A 20,006-nucleotide genomic window follows, 5' to 3' on the forward strand; every position below is an offset into this window, starting at 1 on the left:
CTTTCACATTATCACCTTCTATTATGGATCCTTGATACTTGCCAGGATATCTTCCTAAGGAGGTTGGAATTAAAGGGATAAGATAAAGGAACTAACACATATCTTCCTGACTAAACAGAATGAGCTGTGATCTTATTCGTAACAGAAACTCAAACCTGACCCTACTAAAATTCTCTCCTAAAACCTATATTAACATTTCACACCACCTTACCTGGATTACGTTTTCCCTGGAACTTGAATCACTTTCTTGTTGCTCAGGATGGTTTTTTACTTTCCACTCAGGAACAACCTGCTTAGATGTGGAATCTGAAAATAAACGTTCACTTTTGTGCCTGGTCAAATTTAATGAAACTTGGGAGCCTTCCAGGCGTTTCTTCTCCTGCTTGGTCTTTGACTTGTTAGACTCTAAACTGAAGACATTTTCTTCTACAAGCTTCTGGAGGGTATCACGGGATTTCACTGGGATTTTGAAACTGATCTTCCTTCTTCTAGGTTCAAGGGGTTCCTTAAGTATCTTGTTGGAATTATAATCCTGAGAAAAATGGATTCTCTTGCATTTCTCTGAAACGCGTTTTTCAGAACCATCCCTACACTTCTTGTGCCTTTCTTTCTTGAGTTCTCTCATCTTCTCCCTCTGAGCGAGTACATGAGGCCATTGTTTTTCACTTTCCTGGACTTCGGTTTTAGGTTTTACATCTTTGGCCATCTTAGGATTGCTAAGGTTTTTAATTCCATGGTCAGGCTTATTCCTAACATTTGTCAATTTAATATCTTTAAAATCTACACATCTCCTCAGATCTTTTTTAGTTCCGTGTGAAGAAGGACTCGGTGAAATAATTTGATTAGCATTTGAATATGATGCTTCTTGGAGTTTAACAGGGCCTTGGGATGAAGAACTGATTTTTTGTTTCCTTCCTGGAGGCTCGGTTTCTACGTCCAATCTGTAAAGCAGCACAGAAACCCAAGTTACATTGCAATTATACATGATCATACATAATGTTGTACTGTGTTATTCAGTCAGGAAATGACAGAACTGGTCTGATACAAATTTCATAAAGAATAAGAAATGGCTACATAAAGAAAGAAGTGAAAGAATTACAAATGGTATTGGCATAACTGGTCTATTTGGACAAAAACCAAATTTACAGCTTTATATAATACCAGGCAGCATAAATTCCATACAGATTAAATACTGAAGTACAAAATAATTACAACTGCTACACTTCATATTAATCCCTTAAAAACCATAGGGGAAAAAAGGAAATAGTTAATCTAATTTCTTAATAGAGAGCTTCCTAAACTTAAGAACAGTGGGAAAAATCACAAAGAAAAAGAATAATTGTAAATGACCAAATATTTATGAGGTGCCTGGCTGGCTCAGTCAGAAAAGCATGTGACTCTTAATCTTGGGGTCATGAGTCTGAGCTTCACATTGGGTGTAAGGATTACTTAAATAAATAAAATTTTAAAAATAAATAAATAGGGGCGCCTGGGTGACTCACTGGATGCGCCTCTGCCTTTAGCTCGGGTGGTGGTCTCAGGGTCCTGGGATTGAGGCCCACATCGGGCTCTCTGCTCAGCAGGGAGCCTGCTTCCCCCCTCTCTGCCTGCCTCTCTGCCTACTTGTGATCTGTCAAATAAATAAATAAAATCTTAAAAATAAATAAATAAATAAATAAACGACTATTCACTTTAAAGCTTCAGCATATTAAAGAATAATAAAATTTTTAAAACTGGGAAATAGTATTTGTTATATATGTGACAGTTTATTAGCCTTAGTAAATTAAAAGCTCATCAAAAAGTACTGACTCTGTCTGCCTGGGTGGCTCAGTCAGTTAAGCATCTGTCTTGGGGTCAAGTCATGATCCAGGAGTCTCAGGATCAAGCCCCACATCAGGCTCCCCGCTCAGCAGGATATCTGTTTCTCCCTCTGCCCCCCATCCTACTTGTGCTCTCTCTCCCTCTTGCTCTCAAACAAATACCTAAAATCTTAAAAAAAAGTACTGATTCTAGAATAGGACATAAACAAAATTATTGATGAGAAAAAGGGATTAGCTAATAGATATTTGGGGGAAAAAGTTTAACTTTACTAGTAATCAAAGACATTCTTTTTTTTTTTTTCTTAAGACATTCTAATTATAACAGCAAACCATTTTCTTTTATCAAATTAACAAAGATTTTAAAACAACATTAAGTACCGGCAATGGGTTGAAAAACGGGCCCTCTCATGGTAGAAATGCAAAATGATATAGGAGTTCCACGAAGGTGGGGAGCCTGGGTGGCTCAGTTGATGAAGTGCCTTACTCTTGATTTCGGCTCAGGTCATGATCTCAGGGTGGTGAGATCGAGCCTCACATCAAACTCAGCCTGGAGCCTGTTTAAGATTCTCTCCCTCCCTCTCCCTCTGCCCTTCCCTCTCCACTTCACCGCCCCCCCCCCAACCCCCAACCCTTGTGCTCCTTCTCTCTCTCAACCAAAAAAAAAAAAAAAAAAAAAGAGAGAGAGAGAGAGATAGAGTTCATAAAGGAATTTGATGATATAATTAAGAATTCTAAAAATGCTCATATTCTTTGACTTCCTAGTAATTCCCATTTTAGAAATCTATACCAAGGTAAAAAACTTAAAAATGGACCAAAATCTTTTTTAAAATTCAGGATTACTTATAATAACAAAAAGTAAGGTAACAGAGTAAATACTAAAATTTTGGAAATGGCTAAGAAATATGCCATTCTACTAAATATGACAGAGTATCATGGTCATTTTGAATGATGTTTATGAAAGTTTTCAATGATCTAACAAAACATATTCATAAAATATTAAGCAAAAATCAAGCAGGGCAAAAATCTGTATATATCATGTGAACTCAACAATTTAAATACAGTAAAAGTCGAGAAAGAAATATGCTAAAATGTTAGAAGAAGCAATAGCTAGAGGTGATATTTTCCTGCTTCATAAAAGTCGATATTACAGGCGCCTGGGTGGCTCAGTGGGTTAAAGCCTCTGTCTTCAGCTCAGGTCATGATCCCGGGGTCCTGGGATCGAGCCCCACATCAGGCTCTCTGCTCCGTGAGGAGCCTGCTTCCTGCTCTCTTTCTGCCTGCCTCTCCACCTACTTGTGATCTCTGTCTGTCAAATAAATAAATAAAATCTTTAAAAAAAAAAAAAGTCGATATTACTCGGTAGTCAGAAAGAAAGGCGAAAAAATTTCAATGATTTTGAGTGATTCCAAGTGCCTGTCACTCTACTAGGCCCTGGAGAGACCATGGAGGACACATCCAATAGAGTTCTGACCCCTAATTTGCTTTCACTCTGGTGGGGGAGAAAAAGAAAGGAAACAGCTGATTTCTCAAATAATTACGTAAGAGCAAACCATAAACATCTTGGGAGTTTTTATAGGCGTTTCACCTGAGTCTTCATTGGATTCCATTGTTTTTCTATCTCTGCCTACAAAGACTGCCCACCATTATTTATCTGTTAGTAAATAATGATAAAACAAAACTTGAGGGGCGCCTGGGTGGCTCAGTGGGTTAAGCCTCTGCCTTCGGTTCAGGTCATGATCTCAGGGTTCTGGAATAGAGCCCCGCATCGGGCGCTATGTTTAGGAGGGAGCCTGCTTCCTCCTCTCTCTCTGCCTGCCTCTCTGCGTACTCTCTGTCAAATAAATAAAATATTTAAAAAAATAAAAACAAAACAAAACAAAACTTGAAATTTTAATAGGACTTTGGCTTCTAATAATATACCACGTTTATGATGCCAATTGTATTTAAAACTAGGAGAACAACACAGAAAACATAACTCAAAAATTTTAAGGGGACCCTGTAGTTCCCTGCGCATTTTCATGTTCCTTTTTTTTTTTAGATTTTATTTATTTTTGAGAAAGGAAGAAGCAGACTCACCACTAAGCAGGGAGCCTAATGTGGGGGTCAATCCTAAGACCCTGTGATCCTGACCCGAGCTGAAGGCAGATGCTTAACTGAGTGAGTCACCCAGGTACCCCTTCATATTGCTTTTTATTTGTTCTCCACGACAACCCTGTGCTGCACATTTTAGAGTCATCTATGGACCATGGCCTATATAGTCATAATTAATGAAAACTCAACAATATAATACCTTTTAAAAGACCAACAAAATCAAACCTCAAAATTACCTCTTATCAACTAGACTTACAAAAGACTAGATTGTGATAATGCAGTTTTATATTTGCAATCCAAAATACTAAAGTTCTGAGATCTTTTTAGATATAAGTTAGACATGCAGCAAATACTTATTTTTTAAAGTACGTATCTTTTATGAATGACAGTGTAAAATCAATATTCAGCTGAAGTTGAAACACACCCTAGATGAGCTCTCATGATATAAGAATAAGTGTGAAATTTTGTCAAAACTTTATTATTAAAGTTTTAATTAGACTATGTAAAAATTTAGTAGCCATTTTAAAATATGACATACTTCAGAAACAATTTGTGAACACTATCAGCGGTTACACTTCTCTGTTGGTCATCATGACATACACTCACAATACTAAATTATATACTTACATTCAACTTAGTTCAGGTGAATAATAAATTACTTTTCGGCTAATTCTGCCAATCATGGGTATTGCTGGTGGCAATATTGCTATCTATCTAACAGTAACTGAGGCAAAACTTCTCACCTCTTCAATTCCTGGACTTAAAAAGATTTGGTCAACAGTGAAGATACAACCTAGTGAAGAAATCCCACTAACTGAAAGTGCACTGCGCAGAGAAATGCTCTCTGAATTTTTCAAAAGCAGATTTAAGACTGTTGCCCTTAATTTAAGAAACAAAACAAATGAACATAGGGGAAGGGAAGGAAAAATAAGATGAAATCAGAAAGAGAGAGAGAGAGAGACAAACCATAAGAGACTCTTAACTATGGGAAACAAACTGAGGGTTGCTGGAGGAGAAGTGGGTGGGGAGATGGGGTAACGGGGTGATGGGCATTAAGGAGGGCACCTGATGAAATGAGCACTGGGTGTTTTATGCAACTGATAATAACTGAACTCTAGCTCTGAAACTAATGATTCACTATATGTTAATTAATTGATTTTAAATTTTAAAAAAGATTGTTGCCCTTGGTGATTTTTCATTGTTAATACATCTATATATACTCAAACCATGGACTGAGAATTGTGGTAATGAAATGATGTAAGTGGCTTCAGGATGATAAAATTCTGATTTTTCATCTGCACCTCAGCTTTCATTGCACACCAATTTTGGGACCATCCCTATACTGAATAGGGAAATTTTTACAGAAGATGCCACACACTACAAAGAAATACTCATAACCTCGAGGCAAGTAAGTTTGTTTACTTCTCCAATGGATAAACAACAGCAGCAAATGAACCACATTCTCTTCAGGCAACCCAAAAAAGAAGTTCTGCACTGTCGATGCTTATGTTTGCAAAGCACAGGAGGTCAGCTTTCTTTCGTCCAGGCAACTTTTCAATATATAATAGCTCCTATCCCATATTGTTTAAACACATGACAAGGCAGTTTTAAAATATCTTGTATGCCATACAGTTTGTCTTCAACAAAAGAAAATTTCACTGCAAGTTTTATCTAGAGAGCTTACCAATATCCGAAAGTAAATATTCATATATTAATGATTAATCTAAATGCCACGGCTTCCTCACATTACTAACATTGTTACTCTCAGTAGATATGATGACAACCCACACAATGGCATGGTCATTGATCACACATGGATTCAGGAATGCAGAAATGCAGCAGTAGGCATTTGACTATTCAGTGTTGCAAGACCTGAAGTCAAATTGCAGATTTTGAGTAAATACTGAAGCCAAGGGGCACTTCGTTGTACTCTTGGAATAGTTTAGATCCTATTCTCAAAATAATTCAACAATACTGTTTCTTCCTCCTTCCAAAGACTGTGGACAAGTCCAGGAGAGTAGTATACATAGATCAAAAGTCTATTCATGCTCTTATACATACACATAAAATCAGGGGCTAGAAAACGTGCCCTTACTAAGGCTAAAGGTAACTAGTGAAAAACCAGGCAGTGTTTTAGAACTAAAAAAAAAAAAGAAAAAAAATTAGGATAAAAGGCATTAAAAATCCATTTTGAAAAAGTGTAGAAAGTAATAGTCAATGTGATGTGAAATTCATAACAGAATAATAATATAGAAGCAAAGTATCACAAAGAAAGAAGGAGACAAAAAAAAAAAAAAACCTGAAGAAAAGCCAGAGGCAAGCTGAATTTTTTGTTTTTAGCAAACATTAACTAAATTTGTCTGGGAAACAAATTTTATGTATATATTTAATGCCATTTTTATCATTTTCCCATAGCCACTTACTTTCAGAGAATCTATGATCTAATCTACTTTTATCATACATTATACTTTTATACTTACCCCATTAGTGGCAAGAAATGCCATCACCACAAAGTTCTCTGAAATTTTTATCCAAAGAACACAGAAATTAAAGAAAAATAATCTCCATTATCCCTACCATTATGCTACAAGTTCTCTAGTTGTAGCCATATCCTATTTAAATAACGTGATTTTAAAACCATAACAATTCAATAAGCAACATATTTTCTTCACAGGTAATATGTAATTTATCTTTATAACATTTCTAAACCAGACATACAACTTCTTCTATGACTATATGTAACAAAGTTATGCATCTTATAAGGGTGCGTCAAAATCAAATCACCAGAGATAAAAATCTGCATTTTACTTGAAAGTAAATGACTTGAAAGTCATTTACATAGCATAGAATTGTGATAGACTTTTTATTTCGCTCAACTTTTTATTAAATCTACACTAATATTTAAAAAATTCAATAATGTCAGTCTGTTAAATATCTGCCTTTGGCTCAGGTCATGATGCCAGGGTCCTGAGATTGAGCCCTGAGTCGGGCTCCCTACTCAGTGGGGACTCTGCATCTCCTTCTGCCTCTGCATCTCCCACACTGCTTGTGCACTCTTGCTGTCTCTCTCTCTCAAATAAATAAAATCTTCAAAAAACAAATCAGGGGCATCTGGGTGGCTCAGTGGGTTTAGCTTCTGCCTTCGGCTCAGGTCATAATCTCAGGGTCCTGGGGTCGAGCCCCACATTGGGCTTTCTGCTTAGCAGGGAGCCTGCTTCCTCCTCTCTCTCTGCCTGCCTCTCTGCCTACTTGTGATCTCTCTGTCAAATAAATAAATAAAATCTTTTAAAAAAAAAACAAATTCAACAATTATAACCTGTGCTATAACTAGAAATATTGGCATACAAATCAGTACTGATCAAATAAAAAATTTTGCATATCAAAATATTTAGTCTCACAACTCTAAGCCTCCAAAAGTAAAAGAGATCAACAAAAAGAAGGAATTCACCTTTTCAGTTCTTGTCTTCTTTTTACATCACAGTACAGAATGTCTGTATGATCTGATTTCTGAAAGAAAAAAAAATGAATCATTTAGGAAATAGAAATTGTGCACTGACATTGTAGTTACAGGAGAAAGACTGGGAGACAATATTTTTTCCCCACATCTATGTATTAGTGAATAGGCTGACACAATAATTTTTCTTTTAAGATTTTATTTGTTTATTTGACAGAGAGACACAGAGAGATAGGGAATACAAGCAGGGGGAATGAGAGAGGGAGAAGCAGGCTTCCCGCCAAGCAGGGATCCTGATGTGGGGTTCAATCTCAGGACCCCAGGATCATGACCTGAGCCGACGGCAGATCCGTAAGGACCGAGCCATCCAGGCATCCCCTGACACAATAATTTATTTAATCTTTCCAGTAATCCTGTATGACAGGTATTATCATCACGCCCCATTTTACAGATAAAGTACTCAAGGTGCAAACAGAGAAAAGTATCTTCCTTAACATTACAGAGCAAGTCAGCAGCAGAGCCAGGATTTAAACAGTTCTGTCTACTATCCCTACTCTACCAGTCTGTCTCTCCATGTGTTCTGGGGATACAGGCCTGGGCACAAGAGAAGTAAGAGAAACAGGATATAGCCCCTGTCCTATAGACGTTAAAGAACAGAGAGAAGAAGGATATATACAAATAATCTAACGAAATGATATACCTAAGTGTGAAAGCAGAAGAACATACAGTAAGTTGTAAAAGAGTTCAAAATATCAAGCACCGAAAGCTGGAACATACTTAGGAAAAAAGGCGGACAAAATATATGCTAAAGATTGAGGGGCGCCTGGTGGCTCAGTTGTTAAGCATCTGCCTTCGACTCAGGTCATGATCGCAGGGTCCTGGGTTCGAGCCCAGCATCAGGCTCCCTGCTCAGTGAGGAGTCTGCTCCCTCTCCCACTCCCCCTGTTTGGGTTCCCTCTCTCGCTCTCTCTCTTCCTCTTTGTCAAATAAATAAATAAATTTTTAAAAAGATTTTATTATTTATTCATGAGAGACAGAGAGAAGCAGAGACAGAGGGAGAAGCAAGCTCCCTTCAGAGTAGGGAGCCCGACACAGGACTGGATGAGCTGAATGCAGATGCTTAGCTGACTGAGACATCCCGGCACCCCTAAATAGATATTTTATACACACACACACACACACACACACGTATATACATACATACATATGTATACACACACACACACACACAAAGATTGAATATAGATTAAATAAAGATTAACAAGTAAAAGAAAAAGGTGGTCTCAGCTAAGAAAGCTTAGGCATTCTAAGCAGCTGGAGATGACTGGTATAAACTCAACAGAGAAAAAATAAACCAGCCTAGTTAGAAGCAGAAGGGATGTTTTCAGGAAGAAGAAAGAAAACTGGCTAGTTAAGGTGTGACCAAATTTAGGAGGGTCTGGAATGCCAGACTAAAAAGCGATTTTTCAACAGAGGAGAAATATATTGAAATCTGTGTTTTAAGAAGGTTAATACAGAAACAATAAATTGAAACAGCAATGTCATTATACAAAAACAAGCAAATCCTTAAAAACAGAATTCTGTATTCATACAAGTTTCACAACTACTTTTCCTTACTACCCATGACCACATCGCTACCCCAACATGCACCTAACATCAACTTGAATGCCCTGAGTACTTCACCAACCACCCATGTACTAGCTTAATGTCTTTTTAATTATTTGCATGACTCTGGACTTGGCTCTATTGCTATAAACAATTTTGTGTCCTTGGACAAGTCACTTAACCTCCTAGATCTCAATTTCTGAATCTGAAAACACAAATGCTACACATCTGCCTTGGCTACCTTCAAAGGATATTGTAAAGCCAAATAAAACCATATATGGGAAAAGACTGAAAAACTCTCTTAATATTTGCAAATGACGTATCAGATAAAGGGCTAGTATCCAAAATCTATAAAGAACTTATCAAATCCGACACACAAAAAAACAAATAATCCAGTCAATATATGGGCAGAAGACAAACAGACATTTCTCCAAAGAAGACATCCAAACGGCCAACAGACACATGAAAAAATGCTCGACATGACTTGGCATCAAGGAAACAACGAATCCAAACCACAATGAAATACCACCTCACACCTGTCAGAATAGCTAAAATTAACAAGACAGTAAACAACAAATGTTGGCGAGGATGTAAAGAAAGGGGAACCCTCCTATACTATACCTATATTGGTGGGAATACAACAAATGTTGGCGAGGATGCAAAGAAAGGGGAACCCTCCTATACCTATACCTATATTGGTGGGAATACAAACTGGTTCAGCCACTCTGGAAAACAGTATGGATGTTCCTCAAAAAGTTGAAAATAGAGCTACCCTATGACCCAGCAATTGCACTACTGGGTATTTACCCCAAAGATACAAATGTAGTGATCCAAAGGGGCACCTGTACAGCACTGTTCATAGCAGCAACAACCACAATAGCCAAACTGTGGAGAGAGCCCAGATGTCCATCGACAGATGAATAGATAAAGAAGATGTGGTGTGTGTATACACACACACACACACACACACACACACATAATGGACTATTACTCATCCATCAAAAAAGGATGAATATTTACCATTTACATTAACGTGGATGGTACTGGAGGGTATTATGCTGAGCGAAATAAGTCAATCAAAAAAAGACAATTATCATACGGTTTCACTCATATGTGGAATATAAGAAATAGTGCAGAGGATCATAAAGGAAGGGAGGGAAAACTGAATGGGAAAAATCAGAGGAGGCAAGCCATGACAAACTCTTAACTATAGGAAACAAACTGGGGGTTGCTGGAGGGCAGATGGACGGGGTGATGGAGTAACTGGGTGACAGGCATTAAGGAGGGCATGTGATGTGATGAGCATTGGGTGTTATATGCAACTGCTGAGTTACTGACCTCTACATCTGAAACTAATGATGTACTATATGTTGGCTAATTGAATTTAAAAAAAACTCTCTTAATTTATATCCATGTTGTCTAACTCTGCATGATAGGATCTAACTGCACAAAGAAATAACTTGTTAAATCCTTTTTGGTGAGTAGAAGGAAGAAACCAAACACTGGTATTTTTTCTATCGGCTATCGCAAAGTACAAGAGAAAGAAAAAATGAGTGGAAAAGTAGTGGGGGAATATGTATCATAAACCTTCTCATCACACATTAAAACTTTAATATCAGTAATATCTACAGTTGGCTACTATATACGAACACTCACCAGTTTTCTCTTCTCTGATGAAACAGACCTTACACAGCAAGCTGAACTAGTAGAACTTGAAGTTTTTTTCTCTGTCTTATCCTAAGAATGCCATTTGGGGGAAAAAAAAAAGGCACAAAATTAAGCACAGTCTAAGACAGCATTATTTAATCATTGTTATTATAAACTAACATTCTTTCTACATTCATAATAAACTTCGGGGGGGGAAAAAGTGTTTAAAGCCACACAAACTTTGGTAAGAGGGAGGGAAACTCAATTAGAAGGAAGACTCAAGTAGAAATCAGAAGATCTAGATGCTCTTGAATTAGAGATGAGATGGGATACAAGTGCTACAGCCCGAAGGCCAGTTGACAGCTCAGATAAAGGCTTTGGGAGGAGGCATTGCCAGGGTGGAATTCAGTCGTCTACAAAGCAAAACCATATAACCAGTCATTTCCCGGGGGATCCAAAATTCAGTAGACCCAGGACAAACATATTTTGAGGACCTACTGCGTACCAAAGATATTCTAGATGGTGGGGACAGATTAATGAAAACACGTAAGTCCCTGCCCTCATAAAAGTTAAAATTTTGGGCAGGAATTTACAAATAAACAATATATTTACTGTGTCAGATGATACACTGGAAAAAAAATAAAGCAGAAAAAGAGGGCAGGAAGGGCTGGGAGGTGGTGGGAAGCAGCTGCAATTCTAAACAGGGTAGTCAGAAAAAGCCCCACTGAGAAGCCGACATCTGACTGGAGACCTGAAGGAGGGAAGAAGAAACTATGTGATTATCTAGGGAAAGAGTTTTCCGTTGAAGGGCAAAGCCCCTGAGGCAGGAATGTGCCGGGATTGCTGGAATAGTAGCCGTCAGATAGTACTGAGCAAAGGAGAGACGTGACCTGACTTAAATTCTAACAGGATCATCCTGGGGGCTTGTTGAGAAGAGAACAATGGGAGGCAAAGGAGGAAGCGGGGAGATAAATTTGGAAACTAATGCAACCATCTGAGGGAGCCAGCTGATTGTCCGGACTGTGGTGGTAGCAGAGGAGGTAGTCAGACTCTATCTTAAGAGAAAGCTGATACAATTTGCTGATAGACTCGATGCGGGGGAGGGGGGGGATGACAACCAGGATTTGTGCCCAACCAAATGAAAGAATGGAATTGCAACTTCTCAACTGGGTAAATGAAGCTGAGCACTTGAAAAGTTATAGTTTAAGACGAGGAGGAGTCAGCAAAGGGCACTTTGTGAGCATCCATTCCCTACTCTAAGCCTCCCGCTGAAAACGATGGCCCATTCGGACTGATGAGCATATAACCTTATTCAATGCTCAGTAAATGACGAAGGTGGTGCAAAAAGGTCTAATGGTGAGTTATTTCTGTGTAAAGGAGAGTCTGGGGGGCCCAGAGTCAAGTCAGAAATGCCTCGGCAAATTACTTACCTCCCTAAGCCTCAGTTCTGGTATTTGTATAATTGGGATAATAATAGTACCTATCTCCTACAGTTGTGAGGAATCAACAAAATAATGCAAGTAAAGAATGGGGGGAGAGAAAGAATGGGAAAAACAAATTACTTCTCCTGGGTCAGAAGGGCAAAACAAAACATTTACGTATCTCATTTTAAAACTGAGGGGTTTTTTTTTCTTCATTACGCAAAAATAAACAGGCAGAAAGTATTCTGTGGGTCAGTAAATCAAAATTCTTACTTGGACATCAAAGTTCAATGATGCAGTGGTGCTTCTTCTCCGAGACTTCTCTTTTTCACCACAAGATTCTTTGTTGGACATTTTGAAAAGCTAAAATAAAAAACATATTAAGTGTTTATGTGTTTCGTTTTGTTTTACCACCACCACAACAAAATACATTAGAAATTCGTCGTCTTTCAGTTTGAAAAAGACTGGAGTTTTACAAAATTATTTCCATCTTCTAACCATTCCCAAGACAATAGGATTCTCTCGTTCCACTTTATTTCACTTATAGTCTCCCTCATATTGATCTCTTCCTCTCCTTCAATTTCATCTACCACCTTTTTAGGAATGACCTCTCAAAACTGTGCCTTTAGCCCTGACCTTCTCTCTCAAGCTTCAGATCACCATTTTCAACTGCTTACAGGACTGCTCTCTTTTACCCAAACTATGCCTCAAAACCAGTTAGTTCTAAGTCCTTATTTTCCTGACACACCCTCTATTCATTCAACTTAGTGTGGAGCAGAAGCATCCCATGCTGGAATGAAAAGGCCAGAGAATGGTAACTTCATCAGGTCTTCTGGGACGGGAAGATATAAAAGGCGTCTAGCAGCAAAGCCCAAAGGAGAGTTTATTGCTGATAGTGACACATATGGAAACTATGAATGTAAGAAAGGCTAGAAAGCAAGCATTGACTCATGGTCAGTCATGACTACAGTAAGTGAAATTCTATAAAAGAATGATCAATAACACTAAATCAAACTTTAGAATGTTTTGATGAATATAAAGAGAAAGAAGAAAAATGCTGACAGCTAAGAGAAAACCTAATAATAAAAACTAATAAAATATTTAATATAGACTTTTTTAAGATTTATTTACTTGTCAGAGAAAGAGAGAAAGAGCAAGAGCACAACAGGGGCAGAGGCAGAGGGAGAAGCAGACTCCCCACTGAGCGAGGAGCCTGATGCAGGACTGGATCCCAGGAGCCCAGGATCAGGAGCTGAAGGCAGACGCTTAACCGACTGAACCACCCAGGCATCCCTTAAACTTCTAAGAACAATCCTAAATTATCCCAAAATTTTGCTTTGTAAGATCATGTATGGAATCAACTGAATTCACAATTGAGCTTCCGGATCAGAGGAATAATATTCTTTTCCCCTTCTTGTTCCAAGGATTCTATTCCATTTTGGGAAAAGGTACAATAAAAACAAACAACCAAACAAAAAAACACAATAAATCCCGTGAAATGAACTGTTTAGAGGCTATGGACTACTTACGTTAACTTTTGCAATTTAAACTGATCCATGTTCGTGTTACGTTGTTGCTTTGAATACAAAATAAGGCTAAACTTAAACCTCTCACCCATAACCCAATTGAAAAAAAAAACAAACAAAAAATCACTAAAGATAGTGGACTATCAAAGGAAAAACACATTTATGTTTACCATGACAAATGTTTTATATTTATAATAGTGTGAAATTCATGTTGATTTTATGAAAATCAAAATACAAACTCAAAGGGGAGACTTCCTGCGCTGGCCAGCCTCCCAAGTGGTTCCTGATGATCTCTGGTGCCCAGTAATTACACTCTCATGCAGTGCTCTCACAGTAAATAGAGCTGGCCTGTGACACCAAGAGGAATTGCTATATGGCAGTATGTGTAGATCAATACAAGACACTGTGGCTTGTGTTTTTCTCTTACTCTAGAGAAAGCCAGCCACCATATCATGAGGACAATCACATAGTCCACGGAGCGGCCCACCAGTGCAGAACTGAAGCCCACTGCCAAAAAAAGAACCAGCTGCCAGGCCTGTGAGCATGCCCGCTTTGAAGCCAATCCTGGAACCCTAATCAAGCCTTTGAGTGGAAGCATCCGAGGCTGCTATCCTCACTGCAGCCTCAAGAGACTCAGAACCAGGTACACCCATTAAGCCACTTCTGAATTCCTGATGCAAAGAACCCGTGAGGTCATGTTTACTGTTGTTTTAAACCACTAAGCTTTAGGATAACTTAGGCAGCAATAAATGACTAACACAGTCACTTAATATAACTCTTCAAACTTTGAAGATTCCTTTTTTTTTAGGAGTCTCAACACAGATCATGCTTAGAAATTGTTATTAAAATTCCCATAGAATTCACACGCTAAAATCTAACCCTCTTCAGCTTCTGGTTTCCAGCTGGTGTTAAATAATGAGACTGATACACTGAATCAAGCTTTCAATTAACCATCTAGCCTTTTGGAAATTAAAAAAAAAAAAAAAACCTTTGATGCTTGGATGAGACACAATATAATTAGCCACTACTCATTCCCATAAGTTATAACGTGTTATTTTCCCATTTTTAAGTGACTGTTAAGAGCAGTGAGACAGTTATACATTCAGGAAAACTGGTCAAAAGTTGGGGTGGGTGGAGCGTAGCACTCCTGGTTTCCGCTGGGGTCCTAATCTCCGGGAGATGAGATCAGCCCCGCCTCCAACTCAGCGCTGGTCCGGGAGAGTGGGCGTGGATTTTCTCTCTCCTTCTCCCTCTGCTCCTCCCTCCCCCCTCACGTGCTCTCTCTCTCTCTTAAAATAAGTAACTAATTTTATTTTATTTTTTTTTTTTTAATGTTGAGGTTGAAGGCAGTATGAGGACTTTAGAACTAACTCACCAGGGAAGGTGGGGGAAAGCCTCCAGACTCACTTCCTAACTACTGGGGGGTTGGGAGGTGGCAACTAAATCCTGTTACACTTTCAAAGCGCCAAATAATCACACTAGCTCTCACCTGGGCTGAACAACTAGGAAATAAATGGACCAATGAGATCGTTAGGCATTAAGTAGCGCCTTTATTAACTAGGAAAACCCAGCTGAAGTGCGAGTCTCCTAAGACAAAAAGGGGCTTCCTTCTCCTTCTCTGCTGCTTATAACATTCGGACCAGTCCCGGGAAGAAAGAGCAGCCAGAAAGTTCAAGTTTTCCTCTGCCTGCGCCAAGGGAATGAATGCTTCAGACTTAAGTTCAAGCAGGCCGGTGAGTAAAGGGAAGAGAAGTACGCGGGCCGGAGGACTCACTGGCAGACGCCGTGTGGAATCTGAATCGCATCAATCAGGTGCCGCAAAGCTCAAGACGCTCAGGGCTCTGGTTACTAAGTCTTAACTACAGGTGTGGGGCGCGCGCAGAAACACACGCTCTTCTCTACCCACAGGACCCCTACGACCACAGGGCAGTGCTGATGATAAGAACATGTAGGCTAAAGCAAAATAGAGACAAAAGGAGACGTATTCAGGTCATGGTGGGGATGAGGGTGCGAAAGGAAGCGCAGACACCGCTTCCAAATCAACCAGACTAGCAGGGAAGCTCGTTAGCAGCTCCTAAGTCCCGAGGGCCCACTGGCTCCGCAGGAACAAACCAGACTCACTCTGAGAGATCGGCAACTCCAGAGGCAGAGCCGACTAGAACCCCACCCTTCACCAAGCTGACTCTACCCCGGATCCGCCTACAGAGTCGCCCCGCCCAGGCTCGAGGGGCCTCCGGAATCCTCCGACCCGCTGGCTACCGGCTAAGGTACCGGAGGGAGAGAGGTGAGAACCTGCCCAGCAAAACGTCAACCAGCTCCCCACTTACCTTACCAACGCCCGCAGCGGTGGCGACTCCGGAGGCCCAGGCCAAGAAAAAGGGTCTCCCCCCGGACCCGATGCTCGCTGGGAAATGTAGTTCTGCACTCGGACCCAGACTAACTACTCCAACGTTCCGAGCGTTAGTTTAGCTTTGCATTTACTTCCTCCAAGGACTTGGGACTCCGGCTCCGTCCTGGCTGGCGCGCTGCACCCTGGGTATTGTAGTCTTGCTTCGCTTCCTTGGTTGACGGCTGGAACCGAGACGCACCGTGGAAGCAGAACTCTCTTACCTCATTGGTCGCCGTCCCCGATACGTTTCTGCGCAGGCTGTGGTGGCGTCGTAACGCCTCGGGGAAAGGGAAGCGGACGGAATCGCGAATCGCTACCTCTGGCTTTTTATTTTTCTGCTGACAGGATTTGGTCACTGGTTTTTCATCTTTTGTCTGTTGCACGCATCCAGCCCTTCCCATTTGCTTTCCCACTCCTTGGATCCAGCCCTCTGGGCATTCACGCCAGTTCTCTCACCCCGCCGTGAGCCCCTCCTGGTCCCCGGGCGGGCCTGGCACGGAGGCGGTAACTATGGAGAATATGGCGGAGGAGGAGCTGCTACCCCAGGAGAAGGAGGAGGTGGAGGTGGCCCAAGTCCAGGTCCCGACCCCGGCCCCGGACTCGGCTCGGGTCCCAGCTCCGGCCCCGGATTCGGCCCCGGCCCCGGACTCGGCTCCGACTCCGGCCTCGGCTCCAGCCCCAGCCCCTGCCCTGGCCCAGGCTCCGGCCCTGTCCCCGTCCCTAGCCTCTGCCCCTGACGAGGCTGAAAGCAGTAAGTGCAGGAGGCCTAGATCTTTCTGCCGCAAGAGAAGCGAGAAAGTGCGCCTTGCTGGGGAGTAGGGGAGGCCCTTCACTGGGATGTTTTTTATGGGGAAAGGCAGGTTTAGGGATGTGGGGGGAGGGAGGAGGGACCCGTGTAGCGGGTAAAGCGGGTATAGAATGGGAGAAGGCATGTCCCCAAACCTCGAGGACATCATGGTGAAGGGTTTGTGGAGGCCAGGAGTGCTGCAGATAAAAGGAAATAAGGAGGTCGAGGGCTTCGTTAAAGGGGGTCTTTTCCTGCTACGCAAATAGGGAGTTACACTAATTTGGTAGTTTCCCTCTCAGCCCCGTCTGCCGTGGTTCACTGTGTCCTTCAAAATGTGATATGGTAACCGAGGCAACCTGTTTACTGTAGTAGATCGTAGCTGCCAAGATTTAGAAACCATTGTTACCAACTAGTTTTTGTGCTCAATATACACAAAGAAATGGGCTTTTCTTATTAATTTTCTTTAGCAGCTTGCTTTCAAAAAGAATTTGAGGCTGATAAGTAGTTTAAGAAAGGGTCAACTAAATTCTGGATGTCTTCCCACAGTCATAAATACCAGTTGAGTTCTGCCCTCCGTTCCATCATAGGTGGACTGTTGAAAATTAATAGCCCATATTATTGTGCTAATGTATGTGCTTGCATGTTTTCTAAGTGGTGATTTATTGGACCATAAAGAGAAACACTTGAGAATCTTCTGAACACTTTTAAATGTAAAGTCTCAGAAAGTTTTTTTTTTTTTTAAATTTTGTGGTCCATAAATTGACTGTTAAGTTCTTTCTGAATTCATAACAAAATAATTCATTTTCTTCTAGGACAGTTGGGAATTTAATATTTATACAACACTTGGGTAGTTGTAGTCCAGTAGAGTAGCTTTGCGATTTTAAAGCCACATAAAAATTGTTACAGTAAATTAAAGAGTAGTGTTGATCACAGAAAAGACAAAGAGTGCCTCAGGTAGGCTTCTCCTCCTCATATAAGATCAGAGGTAGTAGGTGCAAAATAAGGACCATTGTTTCTTCACCCACAACTAGAGTTGGGGGGCGGTGGTACACTCCTGAGTAGCCTCCCTTCCCTACCTCTAGATTAGATCTGTTTATATTAATCAGAATTGGTTCAGCAGCTTTAGGGACTGCGCGCTTTCTCCCCCTCCCCACCAGCAAGAATGTTAAACATAGTTTGGGAAGATAAATATTCCAAAATTTGACAGTATGCAATTTGAAGAATGTATGATGTTTGAGAAACCTGAAAAATGCATTACTGGGGCAAATATGTAATGATTGAGAAATCTGAAATGCGTTAGAAATATCTATTAATCACATTTTAAAAATTATTTTTATGTGGTCTAGTTAGTCCTTCGAAATCAGTCTTAAGTAGGCAAGATGAAGATGGCATATTTGAAGTAGAGCTGAAAAATGAGGAAAAAGTATCAGAAGTTGTAAAAGAAACTCCTAGCGTCTTGTATTCATCTGATTTAACAAGAGGTTTGCCTGTTGACTTCAGAATTACTAGCATGTTACAAAAAATTTGAGTGATTTAAGTACAGATTGTCTAATATCTACTATCTTGAACCAGAAAGTAATTTGAGAGGTATACATACAAAGGCATATCATGAATCTTTAGACAGATCTTTGAGAGTTTTAATAGTGGACCACAGGATTTTCATTGTTCTCTTCTAACTTACCAGGCTCCTGTCTCTTATTTTGTACAACTTAGGATGATTTCAATAAGCACAGGTTTATATAGTACTATATAATTTCACATGAACAGAACTTTGAACTTTGGAAGCTGAAAGTCTTTATGATTGCAAATTCAAAGGATTGATTTGTACACATGGATTCGTTGCCTGAATCTTGTGGTCTCACCTAGCAATTAAGTTTTTGCTCATTTGGGAAAATTTTTGCCTATTTATAGAAATAATATCTCATTATAAAGTCATTTGAACAATACCTAGTATGACAAGTTAACCAGTAAGATTTGTTGCTCTTTGCTTTTCTCATTTAAAAATGAGGTGAAAATTTGTCTTTTAGTAAAGTCGAGCAGGAATGTCTGATAGTGCTGAATTCAATTCCAAAATTATTGACTCAGTTTGCTACTGCATCCAAAAAGACTAATGATTTTTTTAAAATTATTTAACAAACCATAGTGCCTGCTGTGTACAAGATACAGTATTAGGCACTTAATCATTACAAAAATGAGGAAGGCATATCCCCTGCCGTCTTACTGTTTATTTTTGGGAAAGAAAAACAAGGACACACACAAGAGGAACTGGGAGTGAAGCTTGGAGAGGAATAGGTAGGAAGGTGTATCTGTGGTAAGAATAGAATTTAAAGGTTTCAGATTCTAAACAGTATAACCTTGTTGTGTAATGAGTACTAGAGAGTCCTGTGGTTTACCATCATCTCTCGAGTTGGGGATCTTTTCCTGCCAATTTTCAGCTCCTAGTCTTGTATTTCTATATTCAAGCTCCTCCTTTGTAAATATTACTTTCCTTTGGGATATGCATATTCAAGTCCTACCTTAAAAAGAAAGAAAAAGCAACCTCCAATCCCATCTATCTCCTTTTTTATACTGCCACACTTTTTGAAATAATCTGTGTGATTTTTCTATACTTTCTTTTTTCTTCTAATCCCATTTGTATGCCAGAACATCTCACTGAACCTTTTTTCTTAAAGGTGACCGGAGACCTGCTAAATACTAAATCCAGTAGTTTTCTATTGATTTCTACAACTATTTGTGATACTTAGTGTTGAACATTTTACATTCTCTTTTTTTCTTGGCTTCTGCCTTATCTTGATTCTCCTTTACCATTTATTGTTTTTGAATCTACCCTTCTTGATGATTTTTCCTCCATGCCTCTTACATTACCTACATCCCTCCATATGGCACTTCCAAATTATAACCATTTATATTAATCAGTCGTGAGTTCAGTGGCATTGGGGAATGCATCCCCAAGCCCAAATCAAGAATATGTTAAATATTCTTTGGAAAGATTTGTTCATATATTCCAAAGGTTATAAATATGTCATTTGGAGAATGTGTAATGTTTGAGAAACCTAAAAACATGTTACCAGGACTGGATTTTTGGCCTTTTTCTTCTCTTTTTTCACAGTGTTTTTTTCCTTTGCCTTTCTTCAGCTCGTAGTTTCACCTAACTTGTATTTATGATTTATATCCTCCTGAACTCCAAAAACAACTGCGTACTGAACTTGAGGATGAATACCTGTCGTACATCAAACATACTGTGTCAAAAACTAAATTACTTTTTC

General features: G+C 39.7%; 2 protein-coding genes across 3 annotated transcripts in view; one reads left to right on the forward strand and one right to left on the reverse strand.

Moving 5' to 3' along the window:
- The window catches only part of SWT1 (SWT1 RNA endoribonuclease homolog), a 100,051-nt gene extending 84,094 nt beyond the window's left edge, over positions 1 to 15,957 (reverse strand). For both annotated transcript variants that reach the window (XR_013967995.1, XM_080824191.1), the window contains exons 1-5: positions 15,892 to 15,957; positions 12,312 to 12,401; positions 10,627 to 10,707; positions 7,360 to 7,418; positions 212 to 941 (exon numbers count right to left, since the gene is read on the reverse strand). Coding sequence is in view for 1 of the 2 variants with exons in the window: in XM_080824191.1 (XP_080680317.1) it covers positions 212 to 941; positions 7,360 to 7,418; positions 10,627 to 10,707; positions 12,312 to 12,392 (951 nt within the window). In the remaining variant the exon portion in view is untranslated. The remainder of the gene's footprint in view (positions 1 to 211; positions 942 to 7,359; positions 7,419 to 10,626; positions 10,708 to 12,311; positions 12,402 to 15,891) is intronic.
- Positions 15,958 to 16,198: 241 nt separating this feature from the next.
- The window catches only part of TRMT1L (tRNA methyltransferase 1L), a 49,184-nt gene continuing 45,376 nt past the window's right edge, over positions 16,199 to 20,006 (forward strand). Inside the window, exon 1 of the mRNA XM_080824195.1 lies at positions 16,199 to 16,704. Within this exon, the coding sequence (XP_080680321.1) occupies positions 16,464 to 16,704 (241 nt within the window). The 5' untranslated portion in view covers positions 16,199 to 16,463. The remainder of the gene's footprint in view (positions 16,705 to 20,006) is intronic.

This window comes from Martes martes, assembly GCF_963455335.1.
Source record: "Martes martes genome assembly, chromosome: 15".
Classification (NCBI taxonomy): domain Eukaryota; kingdom Metazoa; phylum Chordata; class Mammalia; order Carnivora; family Mustelidae; genus Martes; species Martes martes.